Source organism: Nothobranchius furzeri, chromosome 3, assembly GCF_043380555.1.
Source record: "Nothobranchius furzeri strain GRZ-AD chromosome 3, NfurGRZ-RIMD1, whole genome shotgun sequence".
In the NCBI taxonomy this organism is placed as follows: Eukaryota; Metazoa; Chordata; class Actinopteri; order Cyprinodontiformes; family Nothobranchiidae; genus Nothobranchius; species Nothobranchius furzeri.
Genome location: NC_091743.1, coordinates 3,778,232 through 3,801,172, shown reverse-complemented (window position 1 = coordinate 3,801,172; position 22,941 = coordinate 3,778,232). Strand labels below are relative to the sequence as shown.

Below are 22,941 nucleotides of genomic sequence, written 5' to 3'. Positions count from 1 at the left end.
AATGTGTTTAACTTTGAAAATGTGGGCGCAATTTTAATTGTCAAAAACTCCAGCGAACCATTAGTTCATTTTGCTCAAATAGAAATAGAGGCCTGCCTCTAATACTGGCCCTCCTTCCAATAAAGGCCTGGAGCTTGATGAGCTTGAGTCAAATACAGGCCCGGGCCTGTATTAGAGGATTTACATATGTTAATGGTTTAACAATGCCATCAATAACTTTTTACTGTTACCATATCATATCATTCCAATCTGTGCTGGTTTTGTTCTTAAGTCCTCTAACTATGTCATAGATCTCTTTCTCTTCCACTGCTCTCAAAAACATTGTGCTTCTATTCCTTTCAATATTTTCAGTGTCCCTTTCTATTCCATCAACCTTTATTTCTTCTGCCAGTTTTGGCCCTATGTTTACAAAGAATTCATTAAAACCATCTACTGTCTCCTTCCTATTATTAATGCTTCTTGTCCCTTCCATAAAGTACCCAGGGTAATCATTATTCCTTAATTTATTTTTGATTATGCTGTTTAATACCTTTCATATATCTCTAGTGTTATCTTTATTATGTTGTAACCTTTTAATGAAATACTCTCTTTTACATGATCTCATTATATTTGTTAATTTATTTTTGTAATTTTTATACTTCCTTTCAGTTTCTATTGTTCTCTTTTTTATGAATTCTCAATATAGGGTGTTCTTTTTTTTTGCTGGCATTTTGTAGTCTTTAGTCATCCATGGTCTTCCTGCATTGTAGTGTTTCCTGTTGATTTCAATTACTGGGCAGTTTTTATCAAGTAATGTGTTAAATGTTCTTAAAAATACTTCATACGCTTCATTAACTTCTGTTTGTTCACATACCAAATTCCAATCTTGTTTTAAGAGTTCATTTCGAAGACAGTTTAATGTCCCCTCTGTTATTCTTTTGTACATAATCTTGTGCCCATCACTTTTCACTTTATGGTGGCAATTCTAAGACGCAAAGACTGGTAAATGGTCAGTTATATCGTTGATTAACAGCCCACTTTTTATATTTTCTTCTATTGTATTTGTAAATATATTATCTATTACAGTTGCACAATGAGATGTTATTCTGGTCGGTCTTGTTATCTGTGGAAATAAACCCATGCTGTACATGGAATCAATAAATTCTTCAGTACTCTTATTATGATTTGGGTTCAGTAGGTCAATATTAAAATCCCCACAAATAAACATCCTTTTCTGATTTATATTTGTAAATAATTCCTCCATATAATCCTTGAATATCTCAATCTTGGATCCTGGTGTTCGGTATATACATTTGACAATTAAGTTTTTCCCTTTTCCATACTTATTTCCACTGTTAAACATTCCATCACTCTAACAACAGTCGTCATTCTTCCCATTCTTTCATATTTTAGGTTTTTATTCATGTAAAGTGCCACCGCCCCTCCTTTCTTGTTGACCCTGTCTACATGAAGAAATTCAAATCCATTTATTTTAAAGTCTTCTTCTTTTCCAGGAGTTATCCAGGTCTCTGATATGGCTATTACCTTGAATGGCTGTTCAAACTGAGTTATGTAGTCTTTATGGCTTGAAAGTTTGTATATAAGCTTCAACTACTAAAGTGAACCATTGTTATACCCTTTTCTACCTTGATTGTCTTTTTAAGTTGCTCATTTGAATAATTGCATTCATTTACTGTGAAAGAAATTACAATCAGGATCTATATTGCTATCATACCCCAATGTGTCATGTTGCGGGGGTGTGAAGATGATGGACCATGTGTGGTGGAGGGTTCCAGGAGGCAGGAATGCAGGCACGGGTAAAGTAAAAATGGGTTTAATGACAGGATACGGCAGGAACGAGAACAACACGACAAACAACAATGATCTGACAAAGACTGGCACAAGGAGGGAGGTATAAATACACAGGGAAATCAGGAACACATGGGCAGGTTAACGAGGGACAGGTGAGAACAATATGGATCAATCAGGGCAGGAGAGAGACACAGTCAGGAAGGCAGGGACAGATCGTGACAGTACCCCCCCCCCACCCCCCACCCCCCTTAAGGGGCGGATACCAGACGCCCAAAAGGCCACACAACACAGGAGACTAGGGAACACCGGAACACTTGACTTGGGACAGGAGGACAAACCGCAGCAGCCGGGATGGGACCCTGTGGTAACTGCAGCAGCAGGCGTGGAACTCAGCAGGAACTGCAGCAGCAGGCATGGGACCCAGCAGGAACCGCAGCGTGAAGGACCTGCAGGCATAGACCCTGCAGGCGTGGACCAGGAAGTGGGACGAAACAGCAGGAGCGACGCGAGGGAACCAGGAGCGGTAGCAGGTACTCAACCACTGTTCTGAGCAGGTGCACACCGTGACTCGACAGGATCCACAGGCAGGCTCGGGTGAAGGGAAACAGACCACGGAGCAGGAAGACCAGCCCTACCACCCCGGAGAATGATGGCATGCGTAGGGGGTTTTACCTCCATCAAAACTCCAGGAAACGACAGCTTCCGTAAAAAACAGGAAGGGGCAGAACAGCAGGAGAGGAGAAAAGACCTTGACCACCCCGGAAACTGATAGGATGTGCCAGGATCACCCAGAGGGCTCGACCACCCCGAGAACAGGTAGGATGCGCCGAGAAACACAACTCCAAGCCGGAATCTCCCTCCGCTGAAAAGGGGGAAAAAAAAGAAAAAATAATCCTCCAGAAAAACAGGTGTTAGCTCACCACAGGTCCAGGTTTGGTCAGATCATTCTGTCATGTTGCGGGGGCATGGAGATGATGGACCATGTGTGTTGGAGAGTTCCAAGAGGCAGGACTACAGGCACGGGTAAAGTAAAAATGGGTTTAATGACAGGATACGGCAGGAACGAGAACAACACGACAAACAACAATGATCTGACAAAGACTGGCACAAGGAGGGAGGTATAAATACACAGGGAAATCAGGAACACATGGGCAGGTTAACGAGGGACAGGTGAGAACAATATGGATCAATCAGGGCAGGAGAGAGACACAGTCAGGAAGGCAGGGGCAGATCGTGACAGTACCCCCCCGTTAAGGGGCGGATACCAGACGCCCAAAAGGCCACACAACACAGGAGACTAGGGAACATCGGAACACTTGACTTGGGACAGGAACACTTGACTTGGGACAGGAACACATGGGCAGGTTAACGAGGGACAGGTGAGAACAATATGGATCAATCAGGGCAGGAGAGAGACACAGTCAGGAAGGCAGGGGCAGAACGTGACACAATGTCTTATTTTCATTATCTATATGAGTTGTCAGTTGTAAACTGTCAGCCATCTGAGTTGGTTGTGCATCTTAGATCTTCCCCTCATATTTTGCTCTAATTTGCATACTGATTTATCATTTATATTTTTCTAGTTCCTTTGATGACTAGAACCTTAGCCTGCTCTGGTGTTCCATTCAACTTAACGAATATTTTACAGTCTGACGTCCAAGTTGCCTGTATTTTCTTCTGTTTTCTCAAAACTCTTGCTTGTCTTGCTATGTCTGCATTTTTCTTGATTAGATGTTCATTTAAATATATATTTGTACCTCTTAGCTTTCTTCCTTGTTTGAGCAGTTCTTTTTTCTGTTTTCTATTAACAAAACGAATGATAATGGCTGGTAATTGCTTTTTGTTTTTCATTGGAAGAGGATGGCATCCCTCAATATTATTACTGTCCATTTCAATACCCTTGCTGTTGAACAAAGTCATTACCTGCTCTTCCAGAGTGCGTAGTTCTTGCTCAGGTGGCTCTCCTTTTTCTGAAGCTGCCACCCGTGCATATGTTTGATGCTTGGTTTGCAGTCCTGTCACTTTCACATCATTTACTCTTGTATATTGTTCCAGATCTGACACTCATCCTTCCAGCAAAGCGATCTTCTTGTCCTTGTCCTCGCTCAGCCCTAGTTCTTTAATATCATCCATTAAATATCAGTTTTTGTTGTTTTGAAATTGTTGTTCTTTCTTCTGGCATAAAGTTTAGTGATTTCTTCATGTCTTCCAGTTCCTCCTCATTAATGTTGCTCCTCTTAGGTGGCATCTTATCAGCGTTAAGGGCCGCTGGTTGTGAAGCCAGCGTGGTCTGTCAGCTAGCCTCGTTAGCCAGTGGTGGAGCCCGCTTTTAGGGTCCAGAGTCTGGTGGTGGAGCCCCAGTAGAGCTTGGTCTGGTAGCTGGAGCAGAACCTGTCGCATTTAGGAATTTAAGCACACATGCTGGGTGATTTAAACACCCACACACTCCACAGCGTGCTCTGTTACTGGCCAATCAGCGGTGTGAGGGGTCCAGTCCCCAAAGTTCATATTTAACATGTTCAACTATCAGTCAGTAACAGTGTGTGTGTGTGTGTGTGTGTGTGTGTTCCCCAGCAATGGTACACCAGCACAATGAACCTTGTAGGAACATGGCTGACTGACCGCATGGACCTGCAGCTGCATCTTTATCAACTGAAGATACTCATCAGGATTGTCAAGGTGAGTAACACACACACACACACACACACACACAAGTTCTAATCGTTATTTTTTAAGAAGGGTAAATAAAATGAACGGGATTCCCACTGAGGGGTGATCATGGAGCTCCAGTACCGTGATGTACTCTGCACCTGACTTTTTTTCTCTTACGATCTGTAGGTCCAGCTGAGATTGTTTGTTTTTCACTGTCACTTCTGTTCTTGCAGTGATGATTCCGGTCTGTGCAGTGGGATCAGACACTAGCAAGTGCTAAACTTTGAAACCCCTTGGGCGTGTTTGCGTAAGCGTATGATTAGAGTTTTAGTCGTGATTCCATTAGATCCTACTCAGCGCGACTTGTCTTAACTCGACTCCACTGCACACATTTCTGGAAGATATTCTAGGGCAGTGATCCGCAAATGGCGGCCCGCGGGCCACTTCCGGCCCGCGAGCCCTCTCTTTGTGGCCCCCAAACCCTGCGCGCACCCCCCCCCCCCCCCCCCCCCGACGGCCGACTGGGAGGTGTAGGATAGAGCTGAGGAAAATAATCAAATAATCAATGCATGAGATGTGGGCATAAACGATTCTGCATCATAGAAGAGAACCATAATCAGTTATAGTGGAATGTAGTTGTGTTATTTTAACGGCGGCACCAGCGCAGCATCCAGATCTGTCAGAGCGGTGTTCTCCACATTTACCGGGTAGGAAACTTTGGTCTGCCTTTATGTGGTTCTGCAGGGCTGGAGTTGTAACCTGAGACCGAACCTGAACCGAATCAGCCCGACCGGTTCTGTCGGATTTGGGCCGTAAATTATTTTAATTGAGCGGGTTGCCGCTCGCTCGATCAGCGACTGGTAGAGAGGGGGAGATTGTCTGCTCACACGAGAGGATCAGAGGACGCTCCTCCAAACACGCGTTATTATTTTCATAATTTCATTATTGTTTCTCCTGGAAGCGCTCAGTCAGAACAAGTGCTGTGATGTCGGGAGATCCGGTCTTCAGGAGGGGGGCGGGGTCAGCGTAATCATCTGTCTCTTTTATTTAGGGACACGAAGAAGTTAAAAGGAGAGAGAAATAGAAGATAGAAGTTCTTGTTCCACTTTATTCTTTTGTTTCATGATGATAAACTGATGTTAAATTCAGCTTAAAGAGAAACTGGGAGGAAGCTTTGGTTCATTTTAAGTTACAGGAGGTCTTGTTTCCTGTCTGCTCCTCCAGAGACAGCATGGACATGAGGGTGAAAGGGTGAGGGTCCCACAGGACAGGTTAGTGCAGTCACACAGCCGAGCTGGAGGGGGACAGGTGCTGTCCTTCTTTATATGGCAAGCTTGTGTGTTGTGTGCATTACAGCCAGCGATCCAAACAGGTACCCCCCCCCCCCCCCCCCCCCCCCCGGCCGTCTTGATTCTGGGTCTTTTTTGTTTGTGGCCCTCAGACCATTACAATTGAGGACCCCTGATCTAGGGGCTGGGCTCATCACAGCAGAGGGGATGGAAGTTTAGTCACTGGTCCTTTGTAATACTCTGAACATGGAAAAGGCTGAAATCAGGAAGTTCAACCAGTGACTCCACTCCAGGTGTTTGGGTCAGCTCTACCAGCCTGCAGCCTAGTTACAGGTATTGTATCGCTTCAGTGCCTTTAATAGCTTTTTGTTCTCCTATTTGTCAGAAAAAGTATCGTGACTTCCGTCTCCAAGGGGTGTCGGACTCCACGTTGAACAGTAAAATGTACGATACGATAAGAAACCGCCTGACCTTGGAAGAAGCCACCGCCTCAGTGAGAGAAGGAGGGATGCAAGGCGTCTCTATGAGGGACAGCGATGACGACGACAATAATCACTAGATCAAAGGTCTCAAGGTCACCAAAAAGTCAAGGCTTTTCAGATGGTGAGCCCAAACTGCCTTTACTTTAGCTCAGAGCAGATCATCTTATCTTGTTTGTGATTCTGAGATAGTTACATATTCCTGTTGGTGACCCTTAAAGTTTGTATTTAACCCTCCTTCAGTTCTAGCTTCTCACCAGTACAAATGATGTAACGGTAAAATGATTCTGTTAACTAAAATATAAAACACTCTGTACTTATGTGTAAATTTCATCATGAAATCTTGCAAAGCCTTTCTCGTTTTAATTAAACAGTGAAACAAAAGCAGCTAAATGAATCCAGAACATATTTGTTATGTTGTTGCAAACACCTGACAAAGTGAGCTAACAGCCGATCTTTATCGTTAGCAATGACTGGCCCTAACCCTCATCAGAACAGAGCACAACGAGCATAACTATTTCCTTACACCCGGTGTGTGTTTTATAGTACCGTTCCAGTAAGAAAACCTCTTCTATTATCAACAGTTTGGATCAGTTTTTACTTTGGGTTTTTGTTGATGTAGGCCGTTATACTGTGATTCAAGAGGAACTGGGTTATTATTACAATTCATTTCAATTCAAAGATACTTTATTAATCCCAGAGGGAAATTAGAATGTCAGTACACATGATTCTGAGATCAGACATACACACATGACAAGAATTGGTGACTGTGGTCATTCGCAACCCGAGTCGAGCTACCTTAATAGAGATCAGAGGGTTTACATGAGGATAGAGTCAGGGGGAGGAACAAAAGGCACTTCAGAGTTACCCTCCACCAGGAGGGCAGCTTTGCTCTGCAAAAAACACCTCAGACAGAAATACACACAGACTTCAGACATCACCCAACATAAGTGTCCACTAGGTGGGAGGTAGGGTTGGGACTCTCCTCACTTCAGTGCGTGCAGCCACATGAGGCAGCGCTCATCACCTCCGTTTGGACAGGGGAGGGAGATAATGGGTTAGAGAGCACATTGACTCTGAGATATGGTTCCACAGCCTTCACTGGTCACAGTCCCGCCCAGGCTGAGATAGAGAGAAAGAGTTTCCATAGCGACGGCAGCATTCCACATTTCTTCTGAGGGGAGTATTCACTTCAGCCTCACAGGCTTCAAGGGCACCAGATTCAGATAAAAATTGTTTTGGGGACAGACAGAGATCATTTCCTCTCTGCCTTAGCGTTCTGTTGGTCTTCAACCCCTCTAGATCCAATAATGGCGTAATTAATCAATCCCAATCCGTGTTGATCCGTCCACTCGCTCCTTGATGGTATCCACCTTTTGGTGGAATGCATGTTTTTGAGATTGACATGGTAATGATCACAGCTGGACTCATGTTACAGTGGATATGTGGTTTTTATAGGACCCTGAACTGGTCTCATCACTTTCTCACAACTGCATGTGCAACATTCCTCAACCTAAAAATCAAACTTTTCTGTTCATTTCTTTTCTGTCTGCTTGTTTTCGTTCAAATAAAAAGGTTTCAATCTGCCCAACTAGCCTCAGCAGAGCAGTAGACCCAATGGTAAATATTTGTTAATCAGTGGAAAATGTTGAATGAAATGAACTTCAGTGCATGTTCTTGTTCTGCTCTGCAGTAGGGGACAGATAAACGCTGGAGGTCTGCTTGGCTTTAGGAAGGTGTTTCTGAATTCATTGACTGGTTTGTGACCGAGAACAATAACCAGATCAATAATCCTCTAAAACAGTCAAGTTGTTTTAGTTAGTTAACTATTTTAAACTATTTGTTTGTGTTGGACACATGAAATCCACCTTAGTCAGCACAGAAGTGTTAAATCTGTTCATTTCATAAAGTACCCTAACTATTTGAGTGAAACGTGGCATTTGGATGGAGTTTGTGTAGTGAAATCCTGGACTTAGACTCCTACTTGTAACCTGCTGTAACAACTTAATACTTAAAGATGTATGCAGAGTTGATCCTAAGGGTCTGCTCTACATTCTGAATGTCCACTCGGGCGTTTATAGGTTCTTCCTTTGGTTTGAAAACAGAAGGCACTGATAATTGGAGGTGTGACATTTTGGATTTGTTCATCAACCCAATTTCAACTGAATCTTTTCTTTATCATGTTTGTGAGATTAGATAGCAGGAAGTGGACCTCCAGTCTGAATGTTACCATACAGGTTTAGAGTAGGACAACTTACATTATTATTATTATTGTTATGTTTTCATTGAAATTCAGAGTTAATTTGCCAGCTGTGTTGTACATGTTCCTTAATACCCTTTGCTTTTATCCAGAATAGAGCGTATGACATTTTCTATTGAACTTTTGGAAGTGAAACCTGGAGTTGCTTTGTTATGTCAAACTTTTTCCACTCTGTACTTCTGAACTTGTGTATCTTCCTGTGTGCAAGTGCTGCATGTTTGTGGTATTCATTCCTCAAAGTGTTTGTGAAGATACTGTCAATGATTTATGGTTCTGACTTCTAGAAAAACCTATTGTTTCCCAGAATGTTCAAATAAAAGTCAATGGCACATGTGGAAAAACACCTGCTGACTCAATCATTCCTATTGTTGGTATTTCTATTGTGGACAGCAGTAGCTCAGGAGGTAGAGCAGGTTGGCCGGTAATCGGACAACCTGTCCTGCATCCTGGTGGTGGTCAAGCTGTGCTATTTACAGCATTCCCACTATAGTGATCCTGTTTCAGATTCTGGATGTTTTTTTTTAATCTGTTTCTCCTTCTACAATTTTTCAGCTGTTTCAGCAAATTTGATATCAAAATGTTCAACTCCTTCAGCTGATTAAGGGCATTGCTTTTGGTATGGATATCTTTAATATTTTGTGAGATATTAAGCTTTTTCTGGTAGTTTTTGGCCCATGAGAATACACAGGAAATTCTTCAAGTCTTTCACTTTTTCACAAAATCTTTTAACTTGTTTGAACTTTAAAAACTTTGGCATACTTTAACCTAGAGACTTCAAAGTTTAAAGCGGTCACAAGACATTCAGCTGCTTGCCTATGACTCAGCTTCTTGATATACTTTACTGTTTTCCTAAAATCACAGGTTAAAGTTGAGGCACGACTTCAGAAAAATTCACAAAAATTTTAATGGGAAGAGAAAGGAGCGATGACCCTCCCTTGCTCCATTTCAGACATTGTTCTGACAGAACCGTGTATTCTATCAAAATGAAAAGCACGCTCACATAAAGCTAACAGATATTCCTACAATTTTTCATGAATGTACTCCAAAAATTGTTGTCGTAGCATTCATTTGTTTGTGAATGTTTGAGTTTAAAAAAATGTTCTGCCCACTCAAATTTCATGTGACCTTTGGAGTTGGATTGCTTTACAAAATTCTGCTACAACTACATGTTTTAAAGTACACACGTGAATTCCTCAAAACAGTAGGTTTCTTTTTAAGCTTCACATGGCCGTTTCTTCCTATGTGCAACCTATGCTGTTGCATAGGGCCCCAAGCCACTAGGGGCCCCCAAAGCTGCTGCGATTGTTTCGATGGCGACACAAAGAGGCTTTCATGGTAATCAACAGATTCTGAAAGCTGAGACGATGTACTTTCCAGTGGTATACAATACATTACGGTAATGTTACGCAAGTCCCTGCCCTAGAACCAGGAAATAAACAGTCTGCCATGTGCCGTGCTCATAGAGGAGTGGAGGAATTGTTTCGGACACGTATTTTCAACATCTGTCTCTTCTACTGGTGTACATAATAATTATTTTCAATAAATTTCCTACTTTATGTTTTTATTTAGTAGTTTCAGATTATATTTAGTCACATTCAAAGATACTTTATTAATCCCAGAGGGAAATTAGAGTTTCAGTACACACAATTCTGAGATCAGACATACATACATAGGAATAGACTCATGACAAGAATTGGTGACTGTGGTCATTCGCAACCCGAGTTGCGCTACCTTAATAGAGATCAGAGGGGTTTGTATGAGGATTGAGTCAGGTGGAGGAAAAAAGGCACTTCAGGGAGGGCAGCTTTGCTCTGCAAAAAACACCTCAGACAGAAATGTAACAGACTTCAGACATTACACAACTTAAGTGTCCACTAGGTGGGGAGGTAGGGTAGATGACTCTCCAAACATCAGTGCATTAAGCCACGATAAACAGCGCTCGTCACCTCCATTAGGACAGGGAAGGGAGGTCATTGGGTTTAGAGAGCACAGTGACTCCTGGAACGATTCAACAGCCTTCACCGGTCACAGTCCCACCCAGGCTGGGATAGGGAGACAGAGTTGCCATGCAGCATTCCACATTTCTTCTGAGGGGGGAGTTATCGCTTCAGCCTCACAGGCTCAAGGGCACCAGATTCAGATAAGAACTTGTTTTAGGGCCAGACAGAGATAATTTCCTCTCTGTCTTAAAGTTCCGTTGGTCCTCAACCCCTCTAAATCCAAAAATGGCGTAGTTAATCAATCCCAATCCGTGCTGACCCGTCCTTCTGTGCCAGAGTCTGAATCTCAGCCAAAGTTCCAAGCTTACGACTCATCTCGACAATTATATGAGTGTGTGTTCACAGCGCGGTGTAATCCATCCCTGAGCTTCGGGATTGAGCCAAAATTCCTTGACAGCTCATTAATTTTCCGGTCAGCTAGATAACCACTCATGCCAAAAAGCAGGAAACCTGACACCAACACCACAAATATCCAGACGTCTTCAGAATCCTCTACAGACAGTTGGGAGAGGCAGATCGGGTTCCACTGTTTCCAGGAGTCCATGATATGCCCAGCTGGCTCTGTCCCAGAGGGGCACCCGAGAGCCCCTTCTCCCGTTCTCATCGTTGAAAAAATCGTGTCAATCACGTTGAGAGACCAGCTGACCAGGTCCATTTTAATAATTTCCAGTTTACAGAAAAAATGCAGAAGCACCGTACACCCAAAGATAGACAAAGAGCCTTGGAATGAGATGGGGAGGAAAGGAGGAAAAAAGTGTCTGTACTCTCCAAGAGCCGGAAGAAGAACATTGCTTTGTCGTTTTTTGCACTGGTTCGGTCACCCGTAGTTTTGTCTTTTTTCAGCTGCGATTTTCACTGAGGCTTTTTATTATTTTATACTTTAGATTTGTTTTTATAAATAAACCAGAAACCAGGAAACCCTCGAGAAAGAGGAAACTTCCCTGAAAAGTTTTTGATGAGGAGCAAGATGGCCCACATTGTTTTTCCATCCCAAATGCTGTAAGTATCTCTGCACTTAACCCGTTCCAGTTTCTATTTCCTAGTATTTCTGCTAATACTATTACAATATTATTATAGACTATTACCGCTACTTCCAGGAAAACAAAAGGTCCATGTACATCTGTGGTTGAGGATCCAGGTGTGGTTGATCAACCACTTGATAAACCCATCAACAATTTCAGGAGCAGCAGTGTGCACAGGATGAAAACCCTCCAGTGACCTCCGCTCAAGGTCACATCCCTGTCCCCTGGACCAGTGGAGAAGGAATGGAAAAGCACAGAGGGCAGGTCAGGGATGAAACAGGAACACTCTGTGCAAAAATAAAAAATAAAAAAATAAAATAAAAAAAACACTCCCTGGACGTGGAAAGAGTGCCAGAAATAGTTTAATCTGCAACAGGACAAGAACTGCTCTGCAGAAATACCACAACAGCTAAAAACACCTGAACATTGAGAGACAATATCTACGGAAACTCAGACACTGAAAGCTTGATTTCTGCTGCTTCAGAATTTTTGTTCATGTACATTTACATTTTCTATTCAGGAATTTCTGAAGAAAAATCAAATGCTTTTTTAATTACAGTTATAGCATGCTGTTTTGGTTTAAAATCCCAATTATAAACCACACACCAGCTTTAAATGTTAATAGACCAATAAAACCAGAGTTATACTTAAAATAATTAAATCTCAGACCATCAGAAAGATTGTGATCTTGACCACTGTCTTTATACAGGAATCTTTAATCAATTGTTGTCGTACTTGTTCACATGCGACCCCTTTATTATGGTATGGGTGTTGTGAACAACCCTCCCAGGGTTGAGGTCTGCACTCTGACTGCTTTCTAGTTTTTATTACTTATCTTTCTTGAGTGAGTGTTTAATTTTAATACTGTACCATGTTTTGCTTGCAACTTTTGACAATTCATGGTGAGTTTAAAGATGATCAATTGCAGTTTGTCAAAATAGGGGGGCCCAGAACAATATCTTGCATAGGGCCCCCACAATGCTAGAAACAGCCCTGTAAGGGTTTATCCAATAGAGAGTGTGAGGGGCCACAGATCTGCCCCCAAAGATGTGTAGGAGATGGAGGGAGCTACAAGTCCCAGAAATCCAGGAGCTGCCCCAGAGCGCAGGGACCCCAGGGAGACTGCAACCAGAAAAGCCCCTGCCCCCTCAAGAGGCGCAGAGCATTGCCCCGAGGGATCACAACCAGCAGCCGGCAGAGTCCCGGGAGATATCAGCAGCAAGACCACAGACTCGCCTGCAGCCTCCCACCCCCTAGCCGGCAGAGCACGGAACCCAGCGACCCGGGATCCTGGGGCGACCAGCCCCGCCGGGGACCCAGCAGAGCCCAGGGACCCAGAACCCACCAGGCAGCCACCGGGATTAATCAGGCAGACGCCAAAAATCTTAAACCCCCTGACCCGGGAGCCACGAACCCTCATGCAGACCAAGGCGCCACACCAAGTGTGGCAGGGGGAGGGGAGGCGAAGATCTATAGCATCAAAAAGGGAGTTTTCCTCTCCACTGTCGCTGCATGCTTGCTTAGTATGAGGATTGCTGTATAGTCTCTGACACTAGTCAGTGACTTGATGCAATTTGCTGGGTTCCTTATATAGGAAACATTATTTCTGATTGGCTTAATGAACTGACCTGAATTGGAATGTTTATTATGTGAAGTGCCTTGAGACGACTCTTGTCGTGATTTGGCGCTATATAAATAAACTTGAATTGAATTGAATTGAATCAAAAGAAGTCCCAGGAGACGGGAGGAGTCAAAGGCCCCACCTGACATATACAGTCATACACAGACACAGTCACACACTCCCTTCCTCATGCTCACACATGCACATACAACCCAAGACTTACAAAAATGCATGCCAGACACCCACTCATATTCCCCATACACACCCTATTCACTCTGGTCCCAGTATTGCTGCACATGGGGTACAACCATCACCGCTTCCCAGAGTTTGACCCTTTCTGCTGGGGTGCTGATGAGCAGGCTCCCCCGCCCAACGCTGAGCACAGCAACCCACCAACCCAGACCCCAACCGGACGGCCAGATCTCCCTCCTAGCCTCCAGCCCCAGGAAGCCTAGCAACAACAGAGGTGGCTAAGACCCCTAGTCTCCCTCCGCCTGCTCCAATATAGTGTTGTGTGATCATGAGGTGTATTACATGGCTGTGGTGAGCGGGCATCGTCTGGCCTATGCCAGCTGATGCCACCACACCACCCCACTTGCACCCACAGCTCTCAGTGTCTAAATGCAGTTTAAAATTGGAAGTGGGCACCGGCATTTGGGATAAGGCTGTCACGAGCTTAACTGGCGGACCCGTAAGAAACACCAGACACAGAATGACAAGTTTTAAGAGTTGTATTAAGAAGGGGAAAAGGTGATGATGGGAGGAGGCAGAGACTAGGTCAGGAGACAGGCAGTCGTGACCAGGAGATCCGAGGTGAGGAATGTCCGACAGGGAAAATCCAATAAGGTTGGGGATGGAACAGGGTCAGAGCCAGAGGATCAGAGGGTCAGAGGGGCAGACAGGGAAATCCAAAACAAGGTCGAGAGCGGAGCAGTATCGTTACCAGAGGAGCAGAGATGCAGAATGCCAATCAGGAGGATCCAAGGACAAGGTCGGGAACGAAGCAGAATATAACCAGGAGGGTACGGCGAAGAGGGAGGTCAGGAGACAAGGCAGGGTTCGACAAGGTGGGTAACGAGGATGGAGAATTTACTTGCAGGAGCATTCAATAAACTAAATGAGGAAAGAATTAAGCAGGAGAAACTGGGGGAGAACAGGAGGAGGCTGGGGACAGAGGTACACAGAGCATGACAGGAGGAGAACAGGAGGAGGCTGGGGACAGAGGGACACAGAACATGACAGGCTGAAAAATCCCCCTGCCAAATGCCGTTGAATGTGCTCACTCCCAAGGCCTAGAGTGTGTGTTTACGTGGAATGTCGTTGGTGGAAATGATTAAGGTGCAAATAAAATTAGGGGGCAGGTTGCCACAGGAATGCAGAAATGGGGTCCATACCCGCACCCTCTGACTTGTCAGCCCCCCAAGGTCCTATGGGCATGATTGTGTGATGATGTGAGGGAGCAGGAGGAGAAAAATGTGTGGGGATGGGGAGGAATGGCTGGTTGACCTAAGTCTCCCAGGGAGCCAGCTCCCCCACTGGCCCCAATTGGCACCTCTGTTGTCAAAATGCCACCCAGGGCATGGCGACCCCAGCCCATCTTGCCAGGGCCCAAAGCAGCAGCATCGCAGAGCCTCACGGAGTCCGAGGGCACCAACCCAGCCCCACCTCAGCAGAATATCTACTCCCATCCCTGCATTTGCACAACTTCCAGAATATATAAGACATGGGACATCCAGGTAAGGTTGGGTCCTCCCCCTCCTGCACATCCCCCTCCCTGTGATGGAACAGCAGAGGAGCCAAGGTCTACCCGAGGCCCCTGAGCCCGGGCCAGGCACTGCCGCATGTTCCTGCCTTTTTCCCAGCAGTGATAATTTTGAGAGAGGAAATAAACACCCTACTGGGGAAAAGGGAAATACATGCGGTACCAGCTTCCGAAGCAAACATAGGTTGGTACAGCCGCTACTTAGTAGTTCTGACAAAGGAGGTGGGCTACGTTCCATTCCAGGCCTACGAGTGTTGAATAAACAACTCAGCACCTTCAAATTCAAGATGCTAACATTGAGACAACTGTTAAATGCTTTGAGCCCGGGCGACTGGTTTGCAACGATCGATCTCACAGACACTTACTTTCATGTAGAAATACATCCAGAACACAGACAGTTCCTATGATTTTCCTTCGACTGCATAGCGTACGAGTACCTAGTCATGCCCTTCTGTTTGTTGCTTGCACCCCACACATTTACAAAGTGCGTGGAAACAGCATCAGCTCCTTTCAGAGAGAAAGGTATTCACATTCTAGCTTATCTGGACGACTGGGCATTAACAGCCAGCTCCAGAGAAAGTGAGGCAGAACAACTACAGCAGGTCTTGTCTTACATCCAGAATCTGGGTTTTCTGGTGAATTTCCAAAAGAGCTCACTGACCTTGAGTCAAGAGTTATCTCTCCCGGTCTGCAGATTTGCTCTCTGTCAGGCCAAGCCCATCTCTCAGAGCACAGAATAACAGTGTTCTGCAGGCATCTAGCTCTATTTCAGTTGGGGCGCAAACTGCGCTTCCGATCAATGTTGCAATTGCTAGGCATGATGGCTTCCATGTTTTCAGTGGTGCCACTCAGAGTGCTCATGAAGCGTGCATTTCAACGCTGGGCATGCGCCTACCAGCTGTGCACAACACGCTAACAATAACAGCTGCAGGCATATTGACCCTACGCCCATGGAGGGAACCTGGTTTACTGTACCGAGGTTCGCTAATAGGCAGAGTGTCCTTCTGCAAGGTGGTGTCCACGAATGCCTCCCTGAAAGGATGGGGAGCCATTTGTGACGGTAGGATGGTGAGAGGGGTCTGGTCTCTGACCCAGTCCAGGCTTCACATCAACTGCTTGGAACTATTGGCAGTTTTGCTTGCTCTGAGACATTTTCAGAGGATCCTGAACAACCAACATTTCCTGATACAAACACACAAGACCACAGTGGTGTCACAAACAGACGGGGGGAACTCACTCACTTCCCCTGCTGGACTTGTCCCACAAATTACCCCAGGCGTGCAGTGTTTGGCTTTTATCTATCATAGCGACCCATGTACCAGGGCACCTGAATCTCAGAGTGGTCCTGCTGTCCAGGGGCAGCCAAATGGTGAGAGAGTGGACACTGCACCCATTAGTTGTGACTCAAATCTGGCAACGGTTTGGGAGAGCAACTGTAGATCTGTTTGCAACCAAATATAGCACCCACTGCTGGTTGTGACCCCCAGGGTAATCCTCTGCACCTCTCGAGGGGGGCAGGGGCTTTTCTGTTTGAAGTCTCGCTGGGGTCCCTGTGCTCTGGGGCAGCTCCTGGATCTCTGAGACTTGGAGCTCCCTCCATCTCCTACGCATCTTTGGGGGCAGATTTGTGGCCCCTCACACTCTCTATTGGACGCTCCGAAAGAGAAACCTTACATATACAAGCGCGTGTACACACACAGGTGCTCACATAAGTATGGACTTGGGCATGTTCAACACATTTCTTAAGGCTGTGGTTGGCACTAAATGCACTGTGATTTATTATCACACACCCACGCCAGTTAGAAACGTCAGATTTTCTTTAAATCCCAGCCGTGAAAATCCAAAAATCTTTTTCATCTGAGGTTTTAAAACTTCTTTACACATGCCGCTCAAAGGATTTTTGCCTCACCAATTACACGACTGTGGTGGGTCTCATCAGTAATAGAGTTGAGACAGATTACAGGAGCATGATGCATTGACAACAATCTCCATCTGAATTTGGACAAGACAAAGGGGATTGTTGTTGACTTCAGAAGAGTACATACCCAGCATGCTCCTCTGGCCATTAACGGTGAAACTGTCGAGAGAGTGGACAGCACCAAGTTTCTGCGTGTGCACATTGCAGGGGACCTCTTCTGGACTAAATACTATGTAGCACTAGACCAGAAAGCACAGCAGCATCTTCACTTTCTGTGCAAACTGAAGAAAGCCAGAGCTCCGGCCTCCATCATGTGTACTTTTTACAAAGGCACCATAGATCTTGGTTTTTTTCTAGGACAGGCCCCAGACTGTGGAATGGACTTCCTACAAATGTTAGGGCTGCTCTGAGTCAGTCGTTTTAAAACCTTGTGGATTTTTATGAGTTTGCTTTTAATCAGGGACATATGAGGTACAGTATTTTCTACCTCTTTTAATTTTGTTTTACTGTAATTTTACAATATATTAGATTTTTTTAGCAAATGGCTTTCGTCAAGAATTGCCCTGAACATTTTATCTCACCAATTGTGTGGTATGGTGCTTGTAACGCATTCTGCCGGAAGTCACTCCAGCGCAAAGTGAGAGTGGTTGAGAGGATAGTTGGTGTCTCTCTTCCCTCCCTTTAGGACATAAGCAACAGCTGTCTTACCTGCAGTGCCCTCGCCATTGCAGGTGATCCTACTCATCCACCACACTGCCTCTTTGGTCTGCTGCCACGGAGCAGCAGATTAAAGCACAGCTCCATTCATCAGGCAGTTAGAAAACTGAACTCCTTTCTCTTACCCCCCACTGTGCAACACTGAAATTTGATCTTGACATATTTGTCAACATTTTTATTATGTATCCATTGTTATTTTAAGCACAGTCAGTTTTTATTGCCAAGTTTTTTGTGGGATTTTATGCTTTAAAATTCTTATCATTTATTTTGTCAGTGTTCTTTTAAGCCATATTAGTCTTTATGTTTTAATGCCAGTTTATTGCACAAGGGTGGGAGAGAAACTGCAATTTCAACTGTCTGTATGTAAGCCATGTAAATGGCCTGTATTTGATATAGCGCCTTCTAGAGTCCTGGAACCCCCCAAGGCGCTTTACAACACAATCAGTCATTCACCCATTCACACACACATTCACACACTGGTGGGGATGAGCTACGATGTAGCCGCAGCTGCCCTGGGGCGCACTGACGGAGGCGAGGCTGCCGAGCACTGGCGCCACCGGTCCCTCCGACCACCACCAGCAGGCAACGTGGGTTAAGTGTCTTGCCCAAGGACACAATGACAGCGACAGACTGAGCGGGGCTCGAACCTGCAACCTTGCGATTACGGGGCGAGCACTTAACTCCTGTGCCACCGTCGCCCCGTGTACATGTGCTGTACATGTAGCTGGCCTGGCCTGCCAGACTCCTCCTCTGTTTAATTCTGCACAGAGAAAGGGTCTGGGAACTCTCCTATTCAAATAACCCCACCCCATGAGAATTCAAACTGAGCCAATCAGCACTGAGTAGCATATATCACACACCATAACGCCGAGTTTGTCATAAACATGGCGACTGATGCGGAGTTCGCTGCGGCTCTTTCCTTTGTTCTAAATGACTTGGACGCGTCTTTAAAACCACAACAAGTAGAAGCGCTAAAAGCATTTCTTCTATAGAAAGATGTCTGCGCCGTCACCAGACGCCATCTTTGACTACAGCTAAAAAACTACAGCATCGTGTGGTACAGTCAGCATTTCTGTCTTTTTTCTGAGCTGCCTAGTCCCGCCCCTCATGTGCCTCTCTGCCTGTGAGTTACCAGACTCCCTCTCTGTGCAGAATTAACCAGAGGACGAGTCTGGCAGGCCAAGCTGACATGTAGTAGAACTGACAATAAAGTAGATTGATTGATGTAAGTTTTTCCTGAAGACGTTGTTTGATGGAGCTTTTCTTGACACATTTTTTGTCTGTTGGGTTTAATCAGAAGGCTGCGGTTGGAATTAAACCTGATGCTCTTTCTTAATTGTCTGATGTCTGAGACAGATCCATCAGATATCTGATAATGTCTTCCTGAAATCAGTGGATGTCTCTAAAATGTAGAGACGTCTCCACTAATGACCATAATGTGGAAAATTTCCAGGTTAGGGTTAGAGTTTTCACTAACTGTTATAATGACATGAACTCAACGCGTGTTCACTTAACAACGTGCCTTGAAATGATTCCATGTTATGTTAAAAGAAATAAACAACACTTTTTTAAATAGAACGTACAAACTGGCATTATTCAAATAATATTTGTGCTCGTATTTGCTCCTAGATTTTCTAGATCAGTTTAACAGACAGTGTTGTCATGAGTCATGCCTGAAACATTCTGTTAAAATGCTGCATTTATAGCGAGAGAACGACCTCATGAATGTGGTGAAAACATGTCATCAGATCTAACATTCTGCAGGCTTCAGGTCATCCAGACAGAAAGCAAAAATTCCTCCAGTCCTACTCAAACTCCTGTTTTTCTTTTCTTCATACATGGATTATTTTCACCATCCTTTATTTAATCAAGACATCCTTCTTCCTTTTAATTTGAGACTATATTATATCTAATCCCCTGACTCTGGGCTGTTTTAGTCATTTCAGATTTGATCTGTGGTAGTTCTCTCAATCTCCTTCTGGGTGGTAATGTTCTCTCTCAGGAGGGTAAAGATGATGCTTTAATCCTCAAACATTAATCTTAGATTTTAGGTCTTGAGAAAAACCTGTTGTGAGGCAGAGAAGGGAGATCATGGCCAAGGATTAACAGATATGTAATTTTAGATTCTACTGAGAGGGCCTGTCTGTCTGCTCTGTTTCCTCTTTGTTTAAATGACAGCATTAATTATTTATTGTTTGAATGCTGTAAAGCATTCAAACTATAGTGATCCTGTTTCTCTTTATAGTTATTAGTTAGTAGTTTATTATTCTGCTTCTGTACATTTTTGGTATTTAACTACTTCCACAGTTCTTCAACTATTTACACAATTTTGGTGTCAAAACGTTCAGCTCATTCAGCCTGTGCCGGCAATGACTTTTGGTATTAAAATATTTTATACTTTTTGAGATATTACGCTTTTTCTGCGATTTTTGGTCCCATTGAAATGAATGGGATTGCTCAATTTTCAGCTAAATCCTATCACTTTTTTGAACTCTTAAGCTGGGCGGACACTGTGCGACTTTTTCACTCGTAGCACTCAGCTTCAGCTCAAACTGTACGACTTCCTCGCAGGGCAGATCTCACGAGCCATGTGCTCACACTGTACGACCCAGTTCTCGGATGCGACCTGACTGCTCACACTGTACGTCTGGTAGCAACAGTCGGACCTAAAAATATGCTAAAAATAGCAGTTTTTACTCAACACGTCAGTCTTTTTTGGTCTTGTTTTGCCTGTTGTCCTTCGGGAGTGCTGCAGGAGGACACACAGGCATTTATGGGGGTTGGATGAGGAAAATGAAATAAAGAAAGTAAATCTGTGTTTTGTGATCAGTTTAATTTGACATGAACATGACAAACACGCTATCTTGACAATCCTTGTCATTGTGTGTAAAAAACGTTTAGAAATAAAAATGAACAACGTGTGTTATTAGGGAAATAGCGGGTGAGCGGTGCTGATGCATGATTGCGCATGCGCCGTGAGCGGTTCTGGTACGTTTTGGGTTGCAGCCACTTGCTGCGCTGCTTCGACCCTCACGAGGAACGAGCAAAATATCAAACACATTAGAAGTCCGTGCGAGCTCACGATTGCTGATCGGTAGCTGGTCATGTGGTGTTGATCGCCTCTCGTAACCCCCTGTATACTACACGACGCTCAGCGCAAAACTTGCCCCGATCTTGTGGATTCTCGCACGAGTGGAAAATCGGCTCAAAAAGGTGAAAAAGTGGCACAGTGTACGCCCGGCTTTACTCTTACAGGTTAACTTTAACCTAGATACTTCATTCTAACTTTTGACCTTCACATTTTCTGGAAACAACTCTTTCCAACACCCAGACCGTTTGGAGTACCGAGACAAATTATATCTCAAAATGTAAGAATTTTTGTCAGCTTTTCAGAATGGGTTTCATTTTGCCCTTAAATGTTACGATTCTTTCTCTACAAGCCTCAGAAGGAGGAGAGACCCTGATTCTGTCCCACTGAAACCCATGTTAAAGGAACAGAGATTTTCTCCTCCGATCGGCTTCAGACAGATAAAATGTTCTCGTCATAGCTTCTAGACAATTCATGCTAGGCAAATAAAAATTTACACAGGTGATCATCAAAGCCTTCTGCCACTGATGCTTTTTGAATTTTTCCAATAGGTGCAGCAGTTTTTGAATGGCGATGAGACGTTTCAGAGGTCTGAAATGACATTTGAGCAGCTGAGCTCTGTTTAATGCATGATATATGAAATCTTGAAACAAAAATTTCCACCGACCACATCTTTTATAGTACACTAATGATTTTCTCAAATTTAGTAGATTTTTTTGTCAGCTTCAAAGTGATATCTTCGGTTTTGCTGTTTGTATTACATTTTTTGTGCTACAATCCGCAGAAGGACTGTGCCAGCTTTCAACCATTTAAACCCCTTTAAAAAAGGCACCTGTGGCCGACAGACAGCTGAAAAGTTCTCCTCATATCTTCTAGAACATTTGTGGTATAGGCACACAAGACTCCACACACATGACCACCAAAGCCTTCTGCCGCCCACGCTTTTTGAAATTTTCAAATCAGTGCAGTACTTTTCGAACGGTGATGAGAAGTTTGACAGGTCCAATTTCACTTCACGGAACCTCCGGTCCACATCTGAAAACCTCCTGGCTGTTCCTCGAACCAGACTAAAAACCAAAGGGGACAGGGCCTTTCAGTCTATTGCCCCCAGACTTTGGAACAGTCTGCCTTCAAATCTCCGTCTCTTCAAATCTGTAGAGGTCTTCAAAAAACATCTTAAAACTCACCTTTTCATCCAGGCTTTCCCCCGCTAAATATTCTAAAAGATGGCTTTGTTCTTGTTCACACCTTGACTTTGTTTTTACTCCTGATTTTGGTTACCATTGTTGTCACTGCTATTGTTTTTATGATGTTTTTACTGGTTTGAGGTATTTGCCCTGATTTTACTCATGTTGTACAGCGCATTGTGATTTATATCTGTGAAAGGCGCTATATAAATAAACTTTACTAACTTACTTACTTACTACCAGTCACCTTTACAGTCTCTCCAAACCTGAGAGGGAGTGTATGGAGAAATACATAACTAAGAGTTTGAGTGCTGGAATAATTCGACCCTCAACCTCTCCCTTGGGAGCGGGGTTTTTCTTTGTCCCCAAGAAGGATGGCACACTGTGACCTTGTATAGACTACCGCGGGCTCAACAATATCTCTGTAAAGAATAAATATGCTCCGCCTCTCCTCTCATCCACTTTTGAACCCGTGCAGGGCGCCACAGTCTTTACCAAGCTGGACCTCAGGAACGCGTACCACCTGGTCAGGATTAAGGAGGGGGACGAGTGGAAAACCGCCTTTAAAACCCCCCTTGGTCATTATGAGTATTTAGTAATGCCTTTTGGTCTGACAAATACCCCTGCTGTGTTCCAGGATCTCATCAATTCAGTGCTGGGGATTTCATTAACAGTTTTGTTTCTGTCTACTTAGATGACATTCTGATCTTCTCCAAGGACACTGCAGAGCATGAGGAGCATGTGAGAGCAGTACTACAGCGCCTTCTCCAGAACAGGTTATTTGTTAAAGCTGAGAAGTGCGAGTTTCATGTGTCTTCAGTCAGGTTTTTGGGCTTCGTCCTGGAGAGCGGGCGGTTAAAGGCGGACCCAGAGAAGACTCAGGCCATACTGGACTGGCCCATGCCCACCTCCAGAAAACAATTGCAGCGTTTCCTGGGCTTTGCAAACTTTTATCGTCTGTCATGATGTGAGGGTGGAGATGGTGGACCAAGTGTGGTGGAGGGTTCAGGAGGCAGGAAAGCAGGCACGGATGAAAAAATAAAAATGGTTTAATGGTGGAATGGGAGAGACGGGACAAAACACGCATGAACAAACAATGATCCGACGAAGACAGCAACAAGGAGGGAGGTATAAATACACAGGGAAATCAGGAAC

General features: G+C 44.4%; 1 protein-coding gene across 3 annotated transcripts in view; it reads left to right on the top strand.

The window, feature by feature from the left end:
* The window catches only part of LOC107373568 (calcium-dependent secretion activator 1), a 603,181-nt gene extending 594,367 nt beyond the window's left edge, over nucleotides 1-8,814 (top strand). For all 3 annotated transcript variants that reach the window (XM_070549106.1, XM_070549105.1, XM_070549104.1), the window contains 2 exons: nucleotides 4,366-4,470; nucleotides 6,118-8,814. In XM_070549106.1, coding sequence (XP_070405207.1) covers nucleotides 4,366-4,470; nucleotides 6,118-6,291 — 279 coding nt within the window. In that variant the 3' untranslated portion in view covers nucleotides 6,292-8,814. The remainder of the gene's footprint in view (nucleotides 1-4,365; nucleotides 4,471-6,117) is intronic.
* The last annotated feature ends 14,127 nt before the right edge of the window (nucleotides 8,815-22,941 follow it).